Source organism: Trichomonas vaginalis, chromosome V (assembly GCF_026262505.1).
Source record: "Trichomonas vaginalis G3 chromosome V, whole genome shotgun sequence".
Taxonomy (NCBI): domain Eukaryota; phylum Parabasalia; order Trichomonadida; family Trichomonadidae; genus Trichomonas; species Trichomonas vaginalis.
In genome coordinates, this window is record NC_067207.1 from 13736342 (window position 1) to 13752524 (window position 16183).

General features: G+C 34.1%; 4 protein-coding genes and 4 pseudogenes across 8 annotated transcripts, besides 7 other annotated features; 5 read left to right on the forward strand and 3 right to left on the reverse strand.

Annotated features, from left to right (window-relative positions):
* Nucleotides 1–1726: part of a mobile genetic element that runs on past the window's edge.
* On the forward strand, nt 596–931 carry TVAGG3_0331500 (uncharacterized protein; the record flags this gene model as incomplete). Its single annotated transcript, XM_051230460.1, has 1 exon — nt 596–931. One exon carries the CDS (start codon nt 596–598, stop codon nt 929–931), a length of 336 nt encoding a protein of 111 aa, XP_051100190.1.
* A 1209-nt stretch (nt 1727–2935) lies between the features above and the next one.
* TVAGG3_0331510 (serine threonine-protein phosphatase family) lies at nt 2936–3178 on the reverse strand (the record flags this gene model as incomplete). Its single annotated transcript, XM_001298333.2, has 1 exon — nt 2936–3178. The coding sequence occupies one exon, from the start codon at nt 3176–3178 to the stop codon at nt 2936–2938; it is 243 nt and encodes an 80-aa protein (XP_001298334.2).
* Nucleotides 3179–3698: 520 nt separating this feature from the next.
* Nucleotides 3699–4515, reverse strand: TVAGG3_0331520 (annotated as a pseudogene). Its single transcript has one exon. A coding segment is annotated over exon 1 (817 nt).
* A 448-nt stretch (nt 4516–4963) lies between these two features.
* Nucleotides 4964–5005: a mobile genetic element.
* Nucleotides 4964–5005: a terminal%2Cinverted (terminal inverted repeat of ISTv3 transposon ID:TVAGG3_0331530).
* Nucleotides 5006–5370: 365 nt separating this feature from the next.
* Nucleotides 5371–5456: a mobile genetic element.
* A 161-nt stretch (nt 5457–5617) lies between these two features.
* Nucleotides 5618–5705: a mobile genetic element.
* A 501-nt stretch (nt 5706–6206) lies between these two features.
* Nucleotides 6207–7041: a mobile genetic element.
* A 2346-nt stretch (nt 7042–9387) lies between these two features.
* TVAGG3_0331570 lies at nt 9388–10206 on the reverse strand (annotated as a pseudogene). Its single transcript has one exon. A coding segment is annotated over exon 1 (819 nt).
* A 471-nt stretch (nt 10207–10677) lies between these two features.
* TVAGG3_0331580 (protein of unknown function, DUF4106 family) lies at nt 10678–11008 on the forward strand (the record flags this gene model as incomplete). Its single annotated transcript, XM_051230461.1, has 1 exon — nt 10678–11008. A coding segment is annotated over one exon (331 nt), but the record flags the coding sequence as incomplete, so codon positions are not given.
* Nucleotides 11009–11378: 370 nt separating this feature from the next.
* On the forward strand, nt 11379–12461 carry TVAGG3_0331590 (protein of unknown function, DUF4106 family; the record flags this gene model as incomplete). The annotated part of the gene is made up of 1 exon (XM_051230462.1): nt 11379–12461. The coding sequence occupies one exon, from the start codon at nt 11379–11381 to the stop codon at nt 12459–12461; it is 1083 nt and encodes a 360-aa protein (XP_051100192.1).
* A 517-nt stretch (nt 12462–12978) lies between these two features.
* Nucleotides 12979–16183: part of a mobile genetic element that runs on past the window's edge.
* Nucleotides 13219–14024, forward strand: TVAGG3_0331610 (annotated as a pseudogene). The gene has a single exon. A coding segment is annotated over exon 1 (806 nt).
* TVAGG3_0331620 lies at nt 14057–15545 on the forward strand (annotated as a pseudogene). The gene has a single exon. A coding segment is annotated over exon 1 (1489 nt).

The window sequence follows — 16183 nt, forward strand, 5'->3', positions numbered from 1 at the left end:
TGTTTCTAAGGCAACAAAGAAAGCACTCATGGTAAAAATCTTTAGTTCAACACCAAATGCTTGGTTTATGGATATCTTGGAAAACATTCCGAGATATAGAGAAGATGGACCACCATACTGGCTAATATTTGTCGGTCAAAACACAAGATACTGTGAAGCCATACCATTATGGTCCAAAAATATTTTAGATGTGAAAACTGCTTTGACAATATTCGTTGACAAATACCATCCAACAAAACTGACATCTGACTGTGAAAGTTCTTTCAAATCAGACGATATTAAAAACTATCTGCGTTCAAAAAATGTAAACCAATATTTCATTGTCGACCAAAACCATTCTGCTCTTGTGTCATTGACGGTTGTATAAAATCTTAAGAGACTTAAACCAACCACAAGGTGGTGAAGCAAATGAAATGTCATATGACGACAAATATAGACATTTCTCCATGGCAAAGATGAGACAAGTTTTAAATATTTACAATAGCCGTAAACAAAAAGGTTTGGGAAACCACTCCCCCGAAGAAATGAAAAACAACCCTGACTTAGAGAAAGACTATATATTTAATAATTTAGTCAAAAGAACAAACAAGAAAGAATGCCAGGCTTCAAACTTAAGAAAGGTGACAAAGTAAAAATAGAAATACCTAAACGCGACCCATATGAAAATACTATTGACTATGACAACAATGGGAACTCGACAGGTACTCACATTCGTGTTCGTAAAAATAGAAGAAAGTATACAAGAGAATATTATGAAGTTTTAGGCAAACATGGCAAAATGTACAGACTGCAAGCAGAAGATAAAACTACTATTGTCAGACCTCGTTTCAAACTTGTCAAAGTTCAAGGTGGTATACTTTCAAAGACAGTTCCTAACAAATATAAGACAACTCCTGACGAATATGCTAAAGAAGTGGAACATGACGACTAAGCAATTCTATACCATGCGTAAACTGTCATGTAAGGTGGCATGTAGTCTTTACTTTGTCCCGTTGTTTGCGTATACCCTGAAACGCGATGTGTATGGTTTCCTTCTCCCTGTGTGCTACCCCAGAAACAATTTATAGCAAACTGAACTCGTCTTTAACATCATATCCTTTACCTTTTTTCATTGCTGACCAATCCCAAATCTATGCTTATGCCAACCTGCTTGAGATGTACTTAAATCTATGTAGTGACTGTGTGCAGGTAAGTTTTCACCTGAAATCGTTTTACTTCCACCTGTTTCCTTTGAAGAGTTTGCACAATACAAAAACCTGTCGACTATTTGTTCCCATGCACCAACACCAAGTACTACTTCTGGTCTGGTAGAGTTCATTGACGTGTAAATAGAACCTATAGGATATACTGTTTGAAGTATTTCTGTCTTTAACGTTTGAAGCTCTGTTTTGTCAGCTTTCTTCTCTAACATTGCTGGTAGTTCGTATGCTTCAAAGTTTCTGGTATGATCTTCGATATTCCTGCAACTCTTATCTAAAATGTTAAGAGTATCTTTTACGCTTGTACTTGGATTTTCTAATGGTGCACTTGAACCAAGGTCAAAGTTCAATACTATGTCGTCTGCTGTAAAAGTTGTAAAACTTGTATGTGTATGTCCAACGTCACTTTTCCTGTTTAAGGTTTCTTGTAAGTTTGTAATATTTGCAATGGTATGTGTATGTCCAACGTCACTTTTCCTGTTTAAGGTTTCTTGTAAGTTTGTAATATTTGCAATGGTATGTGTATGGTTCTTGTCAGCTTTGTTGTCAACATTGCTTTTGTTGCATATGTTGCATTCTGCTCTGTCATGTTCTTCTTGAACTTTTCAATGACATACTCTTTGTCAGCTTTGTTGTCAATATTGCTTCAAAAGAAGTTCATCTATGGTTTCTCGTTTAAAGTTTCTTTTTGTTGGATTTATACAAACAGTATGTTCTTGTTGTCTTGAAACAGAAACTCGTCTGTTAAAGGGTTTATGCAGTTTTAAGTTTCCTTCTTTCAATGACTCAGATATCTTAGAATAGTTTTGAAAAGTTTGTTTGTTCTTATTTAGAGCTTGCAAAATGAGTTGTCGGTTGTGTTGTATCTTCATAGACGCTGTTTCTTTCGAATTTTTATTCTAGATAAATATGCTTCCAATAGAAAAGAAACTTCTAGAGTTGCTACAACTAAACATTAGATGAACTTTTTACTAACGTCGGTCAAAAGTTTGAGACAGAGACCGTAAGCATGAAGGCTATCGTTTTGACTACCGTTAGATGGTTAAGAGACCATCCGTCACAAAGTATTGGCTTTCGGTAGAATGAAGTTCATTTCAGAAGCCATACATGGTTCCATTTACGGTCGCTTTTGAAATTCGATACTATAACAAAAAAAACGTACGTATGAGAAATTTGTAGGGAAACTTTTACAAGTTAGTTTGCTTGTAAACTTAGAAACAACTTTCAAGCTTTTCAAGAAAAATAAACGTATCTATCTCGAATATGCAAAACAGTACAACATTGACGAAGGAGAGTACATTCGATATTTTATATGACAGGAAAATGCAACTGTTAAATCAATAGATAGAAGACCTTGGGACAACGTTTATATTTCTACAAAATATAACAACTTGGCATGTATAGGTTTTGAGGATGTTAAATCAGCCTGCAGAATATCCAGTACACCCGGACTTTTATGAAGTCGAAAACCCTAATGGAACATATGAAAATGTTTTCGACTCAGATGCTATTATAGTTCATGCTTCATTTTCTGGTGCACAAAACTCTTTTTTATGCTTGGCAAATGACTTTTACGAAAAACCTACAAAGCTATATGAACCACCGAGTGGAAGTATTTCAGACTTTCAAGTATGGTTTACAACAGATGGAAGAAAGAGAATAGTTCCATTATACCATGCGTTTTACTTAGAACTTAGTTTCATATACAACTACTATCGAACGGTAAAAATATAATTTTAATACGGTTGAGGTGTTGGATTTGGTTGCCAACTAGACTGTGGTGCAGGTTCAGGCTGTTGTATAACAGGAGCTTGTTCTTCTGGTTCAGGGTCTTTAGGTATAATACCAACGAACTGACCTACTCTTTTACCAATATTTTTGACTTCGTTCCATACTCCTCTTCCGACAGATTTTATTCCATTCCATATACCTCTTCCAACATTTCGAAAGAAGTTTCCAATACTACTGAAGAAACCCATTTTACTATATGTAAAAATCTAATGTCCGCCTAGTCTCTTACGTTTCCTTCTGAGTTCCATTGCATTCTTTAACTGGAGCTCATACATTCTATTTCTCCTCTGGTAGAAAACATATTCCGGGTCAACTCCTGTGTTCGCGTCATCTGCATAGAGTTGTTTATATCCCACTTCAGGGTTTGTATAAAACTCTTTCCATCTCATATTTGCATACCATGGTGGTAAGCCTAACGCAGCGTCATTTGACATGGCAGTTTGCATTTGTACATCTGTTGGCACTTGACCATAGTTTGCCATTGCAGTTTGTATTCTAACTTCATTTGGAATATTCTCTGGGTTTGGTTGTCCAGGTTGCTGTGCATTCGCTAAGTTCTGTGCGTCCATTTAATATTAGATAAAAATATCTCTTACGAGTACATATACTGAACATTTGCTGGCATTGGTTCATCTTCATATTCTCTATATCTTTCTGCCACGTCAAATAAGTAAATGACACAATGGAAAAAACCTAAAACAAGTAGTCCTATTTCAAACCACATTTACTTACCAATAAAATTTCTTTGTTATGACACTTTTTCCGGTTTATAGGACCTCTCTCATATTCTATCTTATCGTATCTAAAATCATAGTCATGTATGTCCTCTAACCATCTCATAACACTTTCCAAACCACTTTTATCGGATGTAAAGTAAAAGCATGGATGGTTATGTAAAACGTCTAAAGTTTCTAAAGAGTCTCTCAAAGTCCAGTCTACTTGGTATTGAAAATCGTATGTGTTATAGAACGGTGGGTCTACTATAAAGAAAACATTTTCCTTGTCTTTAAATTTTTCATACAACTCTGTCCAATGACATCTCACAAACTCTATACCCTCAGTATATTTTTCTATGTCCTCTTTGAAAACCTTTGTATAGTTAAGATATAAAACGTTTGACATAAGTGTTTCAATGTCATGAACTCTTATAGAACCACTATACAATAGTCTAGAAGATATACTATCCCAGTCAATATACTCTGCTTTTTTCAAAACCTCTCTGACAGTATTTTTCTTATCTAATGGTATACGTTCCATCTTACCTATAGGTATCTTTTCTTTTAACTCTTTCAATATTTTGTTTGTGTCTGGTATATGTTTGAGACGGTTCGTATAGTTGTCGAAGTCATTGCATATAATCTTTGAGTCAAAATATTGTATGGCACAAATGAGATATATAGAAACTTCCACCGAACAAATCTACAAATGTTAGACCATTCGGTAGTTTCTTAAGTTCTCTCAATAGAATATCTTTACATCTACTCTTATTTCCAAAGAAGGGTAACGGTGGTTTTGTAAAATTCATTTTATATTTAATAAAAATGTTTTTACCCTGAAAAGTGACAGAAAAGTGACAAAACATGAAAACTACTCGGTTAAGGTCTTGTCGGTTTTGTAAAATAACCATCCTATCTCATTCTATAAGGAAGAAAAGGCTTCTCAAAGTATATTTCTTTGAACGCCCGTAACTTTGAGAAGCGACGATAGACCCTTACTTGTCCGGACATAGTTCTACTATTTTGAGTCCTCTACCAAAAAGTCAACAGCAACGACTTTCAAAAATTTTTAGGGCTAGAAGGCACGAAGTGCCTGGGAAGCCCGCTTCACCCAAAAAAACCTCATTTTATATAAACTGCATGTTATACTAAACATCTTCAAGGGGGTAGAGGGGCGCAGCCCTGGAACCCCCAATACCTTTTTTTTTTATCGATAATCGGATACCATATGCCAACATATTCAATCACAGCATTTTATTGTTACATATTAAGTTCTGTCAAAATGTAAGCTATTGAATTTTTTGAAAGGGAAATAATCGTCGAGGAAGTAAAAAGTGACGCTTTAGGAAATATTATTAGAAATATGATAATAAATATATTTGGAAAAAATATTTTTTTTTCAAAAATTGAAATGTTCATAGAATATTTTGAAATATGTAGGGAATTGAATTTGGTAATATATGATAAACAGGATTTTTAAATTTCAAGGAAAAATAGCTTTTGTGAATACTTTTGAGAACTCTTCTCAAAGATCATGATTCAAATATATTAAGGAGCCAAAATATTAGAGATGAGTTCACAATCAAAATTTTACATTTTAATTATTTAGAAAAACGTATTAACCTCAATAAAAAAATATCTCAAAGATGAATAGTTAATTTAGGGTTTCCTAGCTATCTAGAGGGAATTGTTCCTTATGATGTATATATTTATAATGTATGCATCATAAGGAACAATTCCCTCCTTAAAACGAGAAAACTTGTTCGAAATTGTTTATCATTTCGAACAAGTTTTCTCGTTTTTAATAACAAACTAAAGGCTATGAGGCACTGATTATATATTAGTGCCTCATAGCCTTTAGTTCCCAGTAGATAGCTGGGAAACTTTCTCCAAATGATAAGTTATTTAGAGAAAGTTTCCCAGCTATCTAGAGGGAATTGTTCCTTATGATGTATATATTTATAATGTATGCATCATAAGGAACAATTCCCTCGCTGAAGTGAGAAAACTTGTTCGCAATCATTTCGCATTGCGAACAAGTTTTCTCACTTTTAGTTCCCTGTAGAAAAGATCGAAATTTTATTCTGATTTTAACTGATCTATATTTCGCTTGCGTTATTTGAATCTTTTCTTTTGCATATGTCATTCCTTTCACTTTTCGAATTTCATTTGCCTGCATGCTCTCTCGTTTTGGTTGAAAATCAACTCAATCTTAAAATGAACTTCTTCATTCTTTACAATAAATTCAATTTTTTTCGAGATATATCTTTATCTACCCCTATGTGAGCTGCATATTCTTTCTCGCTAAATTCTTTTGATTCTTCAGAGCTAAAAATCAAGTTTAATAAAAATAATGTTTATTCATAATTTTGAAAACCAAATTCAAATTTGAATGAGAATTTTTGAAAAAAATATAGAATATTTCAATAGTTTGGAATCTCTTCAACTTCCCACTGCTTATTAACACATTTTTTCCAGAGCGGTTTATCATCCTTGGTCCATTTCTTAAATTTGTTGTAAACCTCTCTTGGAGTGTATGGTCGAACTCCAATTTTTGGATGAGCGCCATGTGGCATGTCATTGTATTTTTGCCTGAATTCTTCCAATTCCTGATTGATGCTCTCAAATTCTGAAGACTTTGGAGCATTTTTGTCCAGTGATGGCCAGAGGCGTTCAATTTTGCCATTTTGACGTGGCATGTATGGAGCTGATTTTCTGATTTGAATGTCATAAGTACTCAAAAATTTTGTGAACTCTCCCTCATTTTCTTTACCGTTATCTGACCAGAAACAGAAAGGTGCTCCATATTTTTGAACTGTTGCAATTGCCACTTTTGAAGTTTCTGTTGAACTTTTGTTACGAAGCAATTTCAATGCTAACAAATAACGACTTTTGTCATCAATTATTCCATAAACCGGTAAAGTTTCTGGTTCTTTCAAAAAATGAATATCCACATGCCAGATTGTATTTGGAAGAATTGCTTCATAATCCACATAATATGCTTTTGGATTACTTTTATCTTTTTCTTTGTAAATTCCCAGAAATTTTGCTGCCTTAATAACTGCATTGTAACTGATTTGAAATTGTTTTGGATTCATATTGAGAGTCCAATACAATTTTTGAACCCCACATTTGTAATTTTCATAAGAATTCTGAACCTTCAAAATTAATTCTGGAGTTAATTCCTCTTGTGGAGGACCACTTTTAATTTTGGTGTACCACCGATTTCTTTGAATGCTTTTTTGAGAGTATTTCTTGAAATTTGTTTGAAAATTGTAACATTTTGATAAGAATATGGAACTTTTTTCAAAACTGTTGCGTATGTTAACTCACCATAAGGATGTCAATTCGGAAAATTGTTTTCATTTTAGGAGAATATAATTTTCCTTTTCGAAAATTTAAAAAGTGAGACGCGCAGGATTCGAACTTTTTTAAAAGTTGATTTAAATATATTCTAGTGTGGATTCTAAGGATAATATCATATTTAAAATAAGAATATACTAGTTTAGGTGGTATAATTTTTTTCGATAAATTTGAGAGCATGTACGTTTAGGACATCAAAAGTGTCAATTCGCTCAGCGAAAGCTGAGCTAGCTTCGTTCTCGAAAGAATAGGGAAGGAGTGAAAGAGAGTGATACAGATGTTGACACATTCATATCATTTCAACAAATTTTGATCAAATTGAAATGCAATGAAATTCAATTCACTTCATATCCTTCAGTCAGTACATTGACATCCTTCTACATCACAATGATAACTCGTGCATCAATAGTTCTACAACTAACTCAGAAAAAACAAGATTTTTCCTTCCAGCTTACAGCTTTTAAAAAGTTTCGATGATAAAAATCACTCTACTCTTGTTTATCGATATGTTGTGATAGTAGGTAAACGTATTCTTATCGATATTAATAAAAATATTTTTACGAAAATCTGAACCAATTACAGAGTTATTCATAAAGTTTATGATAACTGTAATTACTTCATCTTTGTTTTATATTTGAATAAACAATTTAATTTAATTTGCATAATTTTTTTTAGTTGAAAGACAGGAAACTTAGTTGAGTTTGTATTATTTTTATCGTTCAATTCATTGTATATGTGAGTGATCCAGATATTTAAGATATTTAGAAAAAAAATTATTAATTTGATTAACAAATTTTAATCAAAATAGCAAAAATATATTTGATAGCTGTAAGCAAATAATAATTTCTATTTCAACCAAAATCACTTATTTTCATCTAAACGTATAAAATTGTCAATTTTATGAGAATAAATTTAAAATCTCATGAAATATAAAGGAGAGTAATATTTTTCAATTTTCTTTTTTTCTTTCTCTCAAATATTTTCTATTGGGAATTTTCTTGTTATCAAAAAATAATTTTAATATTTGTTTATTTCATTACATACAATAAAATTTTAAAAACTCTATTTCTTCACAAGAAAATTTTTTTCCTTCATATGAAGAAACATTTTGTTCTCCATTTGATGCTGAGTCTAAATCTCGATTTTTGAATTTTCTTCTTTCCAAATTTCTTTTTTCCAAATTAGAAGTTTAATTCAAATTTTCAATAGTTTATATATTTTTTCAAACTGTCTTAGATTTTCTCACTTTTTAGGGATTTTCTCTCAAAATATACAAAAATAGTAATACCAATACATGTGTCTAATATACTTTAAAACCATCGTGATAAAATTCAAAAACGAAGAGATCTTCTCTCCAAATTTTTTTCAAAATCAAAAAAATGAGATAAAAAAATACGTTGGGAAAATTCATTTTTAGCATTTTAGGAATTTTCTCACTTTTCTTCCAAATTGACATCCTTATAGGGTTGTTAGATTCCCGACGATAGGTGTCTTGGAAGATTTGCCTGGTGTCATCATAGTGTCTTTAAATCAAAAATTTTATTTTGGAGTTAGTTTTATTGATTTTTCAATAAAAAACATTTCTAAAACAAGAAAATAAAACGATAAAATATTTATATTTTATATAAGGATCTTATATATTTAAAATAAATATCATTTTATTTTTTTCATTGGTGTCTGTCAAACCATAATACACTATTCAAAAATTCAATGTGTCTTGCGGTTTCAAAAGACACCTTCAAATTGAACAATAGCACAGACACTATTGAATTTTACCCATTTTATTTAGTTTTTACCCTTTTTATTTTTAAGAATTAATGACTGAAACAGCCGTTTTGCTATGACCTCAATCACTTTTATTTATTATTTTAAATATTATTTAATTTTATTATTTGAATAGGCCACCTTATATTTGAGAAGCTCAATTTGAGACCACTTAATACAATCATTATAAATAAATCAGGGTCAGGTAGGTAGGGCTTCCAGGCACCTCGTGCCCTCTAGCCCATAAGAAAACCTAGAGGAGAACTAAAAAATTATATAATAATAAAATGAAATTTTTTATTGGAACGGTTTTAGTTATCTTCTTCTGAAGTTTCTTCTTCATCATCATTTGTTATAGGGTCTCCAACATATCCAGCAATGAAGATACGGATGCGTTGGTTGAATGGTGTATGGAGAGAGAACTTGGAGTTTCCAACAAATTGGAATTCGCAGTCCAATTTGAGCTGTGCTGAGGAGGAGGTAAACTCGGCTATTTTAAGCGGCTCACGTCCTTGACGAACATTATATAGAGAAACACTTTGACCGAATGTAACCCTTTCAGGCTCAACCATAGCAATAGTTGAAATTACGTGAAGAAAGTCTTCATAGAATTGTTTTGGTTGTATTGTGAATGTCTTAGCAAGCTTTCCTTGAGGAACATCTACATAGAACTTGAAATGTTGTTCCTTTCCGTGTTCTTGAAGTTCTTCAATCCAATTATATGTAAGTGGATAAGGATGAAACAGTTTCAGACGTGCCTATAGACTTTTTTGCTGTCTGGGACTGAATGTTTGAATAAACTCGTCACAGAACTGTAAACCAATGATATTTGCTGTATAAGGAAGCAATTTGAAGAAGAATTCTGAAAGGTTTGTTGGATTTTGAACATTATCTTCAAATTTTTTGACGGCTTCAATAATATCATTGTAGAAATCTGAATAGTCATTTGTGTCTTTAATGCTTAAGTTTTGTGAGTAATTCTTCATGAATTGTTCGAGTCTCTTGACTGCGTCCTTACGAATATCGCTTTCTTTTATTTCTGGTTCTACCAAATATTCTTCTTCTTCTTCATGAGTAAGTACAATTGGAATTGTACCAGAATTGGAAGTTTGTCTTTGTGTTTGCTGTGTAGTTTGAGAGGTTGAGACATGTGTGTGTTGTTCTGGTGCGTTTGAAGGTTGGTTTGAAGTAGAATTGGGTGGAATTTGGTTTGAATTCGAATTTGAGTCTGATTGACCCTGAATTGTTGCTTCAACCGAAGGAGTAGGTTGAGAAACCTTTGGGGTTTGCTTGAAGAATGTTGTTAACAACATTTGTTGTCCCCTACGAAGGGTAGAATTGGTAACAGCAGTGTCAGTGGTGTTGGGCTCCATTGAGAAAAAATGAACTGACCAGAAGTTTGTGGAAAATGAATATTGAATAAAAACGGTTTTCGTCAACGGTAACCCCCTCTATTTTTTATTTTATTTAATAGTTACCGTTGGAAAAAACGGTTTATCTCAAATATTGAATGAACTATAAACGTTTTTTGTTTTCTATATATACTTTTTTGTCCAACGGTAAAACTTTTTACACAACGGTTTTTGAGAGTCGTCGCCGTTGACTTTTTTGTAGAGCACTCAAAATAGTATAACTTTGTCCGGACAAGTAAAGGTCTATCGTCGCTACAGGAAAAGTTACAGGCGTTCCAAGGAAGTATACTTTGAGAAGCCTTTTTCCCCTTATAGAATGAGATAAGACGGTTATTTTACAAAACTGACAACACTTTGACCGAGTGGTTTTTGTGCTGAACAAAAAGTGTCATATAAACATCTGTCAAAAACCGCTTTTTAACTTCACTTAAAATGCCACGTAAGCTACGTAAGAATATACGTAAGAGGAAGGGAGCATTGAAACATCCAATAGTAAAACTGACACCACAACAACAGTTGCAACAACAAATGATGAATGACCCCACTATGTTGCAACAAATGTCAAGCAACCCTATGCTTTTAAACCGAGTTATTGGTGCACAGAGTGGAGGTTTAAGAGCGGCACTTTTAGCGAAAATGGCAGGCTATGGTGGAGCTGCAGACGGAACAGCTTATAACCCTCAAAGTCAAATGAATTTGAGTTCACTCAAAAATCAAATAACAGATGTCAAAAAGTCAAACATAGACATACAGAAACAAATAAGTGAAAACGAAAAGAAACTAGAATATGACAGACAGACAAAGAAACTAAATGAGTTAAACGTAGAGAAAAGAAGAAAGAAGAACAACTGAAAGAACTAAGTACAGAGGAATATGCAAAAAAAGTGTCAGAAAAAGCAGCAGAAGTAGCAAAAATGGAACAAGATGTTATATATTTGAAAAACCATACTACTCAATATAAAGTACTGAAAGATGAAGAGATAAAACAAAAAGCCATGAAGACATATATGGATAGCGATGAGTATAAAAAAGAAGTTGAAGCAAATGTAAAGGCAGAAAAACTTTTACAGTTGCAAAACCAAACCGTACAGTATGAAAACTTAGCACAAGAAAGTAAAAATAACGACACAGCCATGCAGAAGGCAATGAAAAGCGCAGAATATATAAAAGCTAATAATGACTGGTTAGATGCCCAAGCCAACGCTAAAGCAGCCCAACTTATAGGGTCAATAAGGACAAAAATACAAGCGGATGAAGACAGTTCAAATGAAGCTTTAATGAATGCTGACTTTAAGAATGCCTTCGAAGCTCTTCATAGTAAGGTGAAACTAGTGAACGACTTCTCATCTGGAAAGAAACTGAAGTCTGAAGGTTTCGACAAAGAGTTAAGAGAAGTAGCACAAAATATGACGAAAATAACAGATGCAGCAACGAGACAGGCAGTTCAAAGTGCCTATGACGCCGTTAGAGCAACTGTTGTGGAAAGTCAAGAAAAAGAGTTACAACAGACCAAAACAGACCTAGTAAATGCTTTCTTAAAAACGAAAAGTCAGGTAGGACATTATGCTGCAGATGGAACATATGTGCCAGCTGGTGGAACTTATATACCACCAAACCCTCCAAGAGAAGCACCTGCACCAGGACTACCTAAAACATTTACATCGTCACATGGACACAGACACAGGCATGCACCACAACAACAACCAACACAACAACCAACAGTTCAAAATCCAGCACAGCAACCAACAGTTCAAAACTCTGCACAGCAACCAACAGTTCAAAATCCAGCACAACAACCACCTCCACAACCAGCACAACAACCAACAGTTCAAAACCCTGCACAGCAACCACAAACAGAGCAAGGACATAAAAGAAGTAGAGAAAAAGGAAACCAAGAATTCTTAAAAATGCTTAAGGAAGATTATGGTTACCCAGATACTCTTGACTTTAGTGACAGATATAAAGAAGCTATTAGAAAGTTCAAGGAAGGAAATACTGACCCGAACCTATTTAGCTTTATGGCTCAGCATCAAATCGGATATAATCTCAAACCTGGAAAATACAAGCTCGCTAAGGGATATGATTTAATAGCATATCATCCAAATGACATGGATGAATTTACTCCGAGATATTTGATGTCAGGGCTAAATGATAATTCAACTCTCTTCATGAAACGCGTAAAAATAGAGACGGAACGAAAGAAGAAAGGTTTATGAGTCCGGATGACTTAGATAGGGAACTTGTTAAAAACGGTCTCGGAATATATGAAATGCCAGCAGATGAGGTACAAGAAACTCAACAGGAAGAAGTTCAGATACAACCAGACATGGAAGAAATAGTTCAGCAACAACAGCTAGAAGAGCCTGAAGGAAACGAACAAGTCCCTCCTTTGGAAACTAACTTCACAGAACTAGATGAAGATTTGGAACAGCCGAAAAATCTTGACCCTCAACAAGAGTATGAGGTGAATATGGAATCTTTCCAAGAGTCTAAGAAAAATTCGGCTGACATAGTAGAAGAATATCGAAAAATGTTCACGACATACAAAAGACTCCAACATCAGATGAAAATATTCAGCATAGAATGGAAGTACTGAAAGAAAATGTACGCAAATACAATAATCCTTTTTACTTACGACCATATAACGTTCAATCTTTGGCTGAACTCGGTGAAAATAAAAGGTTAAATTTCAACAAAACATATAGAAATGAAACATTGTTTAAAGTTCATTCAGAACCTAACCAATATGGAAACAAACCTACTTTTGTTTCTGCAGACTATGGAACTACAATGAGATGGGGTCATAAAGCTAATCCGGATAGGTGGTTCATAAACTTACAACCACAATTCCAAGAAGTTGTAGACGCAATGGAAGTGAATGGTGAACCAGATATAGCTGGTATTTTCAGCGCGGCTTTAATGCCATTGAAAGATATGAAAGATGCAGATATTTTGGACCGGTATGAAATGAACATGGCTGAGGGAAATATAACACCTGACGTTCTAGAACATTTATCTCAAAGAACTACACAGAACCATAGAGATGGTATATTTGGTGAAGAGTTTAGAAAGAAAGTTAGGGAGGGAGAAGGAAGAGAACCTATTGTACATGACCTTGCAAACGAAAGTTTGCAAAATGTCATAAAAACTTACTTTGCAGACAATGAACTGAGAAGGGATGAATATTTAAGAAAACTCAAATGGACAGTACCAAATGAAATGTTAGTATTGAAAAACATGTTCCTTGACAAAATAAAACCAACTACAGAAATAAATGACGCAAGACTGAAACGTTGGGTAAAAGCTTTCCCATTCACAAAAGATATTATTGGTTACATGGAAAGAAAACCAGAATGGCTACAAAAACATATATTTGGAAACGAGCTTATTCCATATGGACAAGCTCTGTTTGAAGAGCTTGAACCGGAAACTCAGGAAAGAGTCATGCAAACAATAAGCGAAGACTCAAATACAAACTATGACAAAATCTTTCTAGGATATAGGTTACCTGAGATGGGCGACCAGAGCCCAAAGGCAAAAAGGACATGGGAAATTTACAACATACTAGGTGAACATGAGGCAAAGATGCAACAACTTGAAGCAGAGGGCAAGTTACCAAAAGCGACACCAAAGAAGAAGAGAAGAGTAGACAAAGTGAAAGTAGTGAAGAACTAACTTCATCTAGTGAAAGTAGTGGCAATGAAGGAAAAAGAAGAGTTAAAAACTCAGTCAGGAAGAAAGTAAAGCTTGGTCCGAGTGGGTTCTATTATGACATATAAATCCAACTATTCTATATTTTTACCCATATGAAATGTACGCCGCTCAGAATATAACGCCAACAGTTTTGGATGCCATGAACGGAAATGTTTCCGAATGGTATAACGAATGCGACAATGCCATTAGAAGGTCAGAAATAGTTCCTGGAACTTACGAATATACAACTGCTGTTTCTTATGGAAACGTAGGTGAGTTTGGAGAAGGTTCTTCAACAACAGTAGATATTGCTTGCGACAGGTTTCATATTATTTCTATTGACAACTCATTCTTATACGTGGAACAAGACATTGAAATAAAACCTTCTGCCAAGTTGTCTGACAAGAAAGGTTGCAATGGAATTTTCTATGTCGGATACCAATATGCTCCAGAAGTTTTCATGGGATATAAGATATATTCTAACTCTGACTTAGTTCAAACAGTAACATGGGCAAACTATGAATGGTTCGCTTTGAGAAACTCAGTACAACCACAAGCTAGAGAACAAACAGACCAGTATGCAAATATTGAGAAAATAAGAAGACTTGACCCTAACGTTCCAGAGTTTATGTTAACCTTTCTGGTTCAGATGGAACTGCTGCCACTAAAGTAAAACTGAAACTTAGAGTTCCTTTGTCATCTTTCCTCATCTTCAGGTTTTTAAGATACTTGCCAAACTGGGCAGGAAAAATTTCTATTGAACTTACTCCAAGCAAAAAATAACTTAGTCATTGCACCAACACAAGACCCATTCACTCTTACAGACGTAAAGGGAACAAATCAAACGTCATTCGCCGAATTTTGCAAAGACAAAGTTGACTTAGACTTTGGTTTCTCAAACTTCAACAATGAAGTAAACTATTATTTCAATGCTGCTGGAACTGCTTGGACCCAGTTAAGTTCACATGCGAAAAGTTTGAATGCAAGAGAATAGAAAGCAGACTTGCAGTCTATATGTTGGACCCAGATATTTCAAATGCTTTAGCTGCCAAATATATTGCAGTTCCACTTATGTTTCCCTATACACCAAATATCTGTCAAAGACTTTGCAGGTGAAGTTGGAAACCAAAAATCCAGGAGCCGCAGGTGCAAGAACAGATATTGCTTTAACAACTGCAATGAAACATGCAGATACTATGTTTGTACTGTTCAGACGAACTATAAATGACTATTCTTGTTTCTACAACCCTGGTATTAAATATCATATAAACATAGATGGCAAATATTATCCAAGAGAAGAATATTCTACAGTTGAGGATATGAGGTCATATAACTTGACATTAGATGCTATGAACTTTAACAACAACTTCACAACAACCATTAACCCTGAAATGCAAAGTTCTATTATGCCATATGTGAAAGTATGGACTCATACAGGAGGTCAAAAAACTCAATATACAAATGGAGACCGTTCAAACTTTTGGCTTGGCATTCCATTTGCTGACTCAGAAGACTTTATGGGTGGTATTTCAACTGTTGGTACAGTTCAAATACAATATACTGGTGACAGAGACGGTCCAGATGAATTGAGAGCAAAGAAGTTTACAAAACCAATAGCACTTTTCAGGGAAGATGCTCTTTTGAAGATTCGTTCGATGAAACCTGCTGGGGCTCCTCAGATTGGCATAACGACAGCTTCCATCGAGCAGATTTTGGCAGCAGGTCAGTAAGTTGTTCTTGAACTGACTTCTCTCCGTCAAATATTGACAGTACGCCAGTTTTGACATAATATTGTATTATAAACTTTCCTTTAGTAATATCTGTTAAGTTTTGAAGTTATATTTTTGTCTGCTTCAAGAACTTTCACCATTTCAGTTATACCAACTTTCTTTGCTTTATGAAAATATTTAGGTTCAGCAAAGACTGCTATTCTATAACATTTTCCATTGTTTGTGTAAAGAACTATTCTGTCAATGTATTTGTATTGTTTGTGAGTATAAACTTTGTTCTGCTTCAATTCAATAAGATATCCGAATACGTCCATCTTTTTATTCTAAGTAAAATGTCATTTCCGAAAAATAGAAGCGTAAGTGTTTCAAAAGGTTTAATGGTGGTGGCAGATGTGAAGTTAAATTCACCAACTCAAACAAACAGTCAAAGTGTTGTTGTCAATGTCAAAAGACAGAGATGTTGAAGTGGGGAACCATACGAAGACGAAGATGGTATAACAATTGTTCCTGTAAAA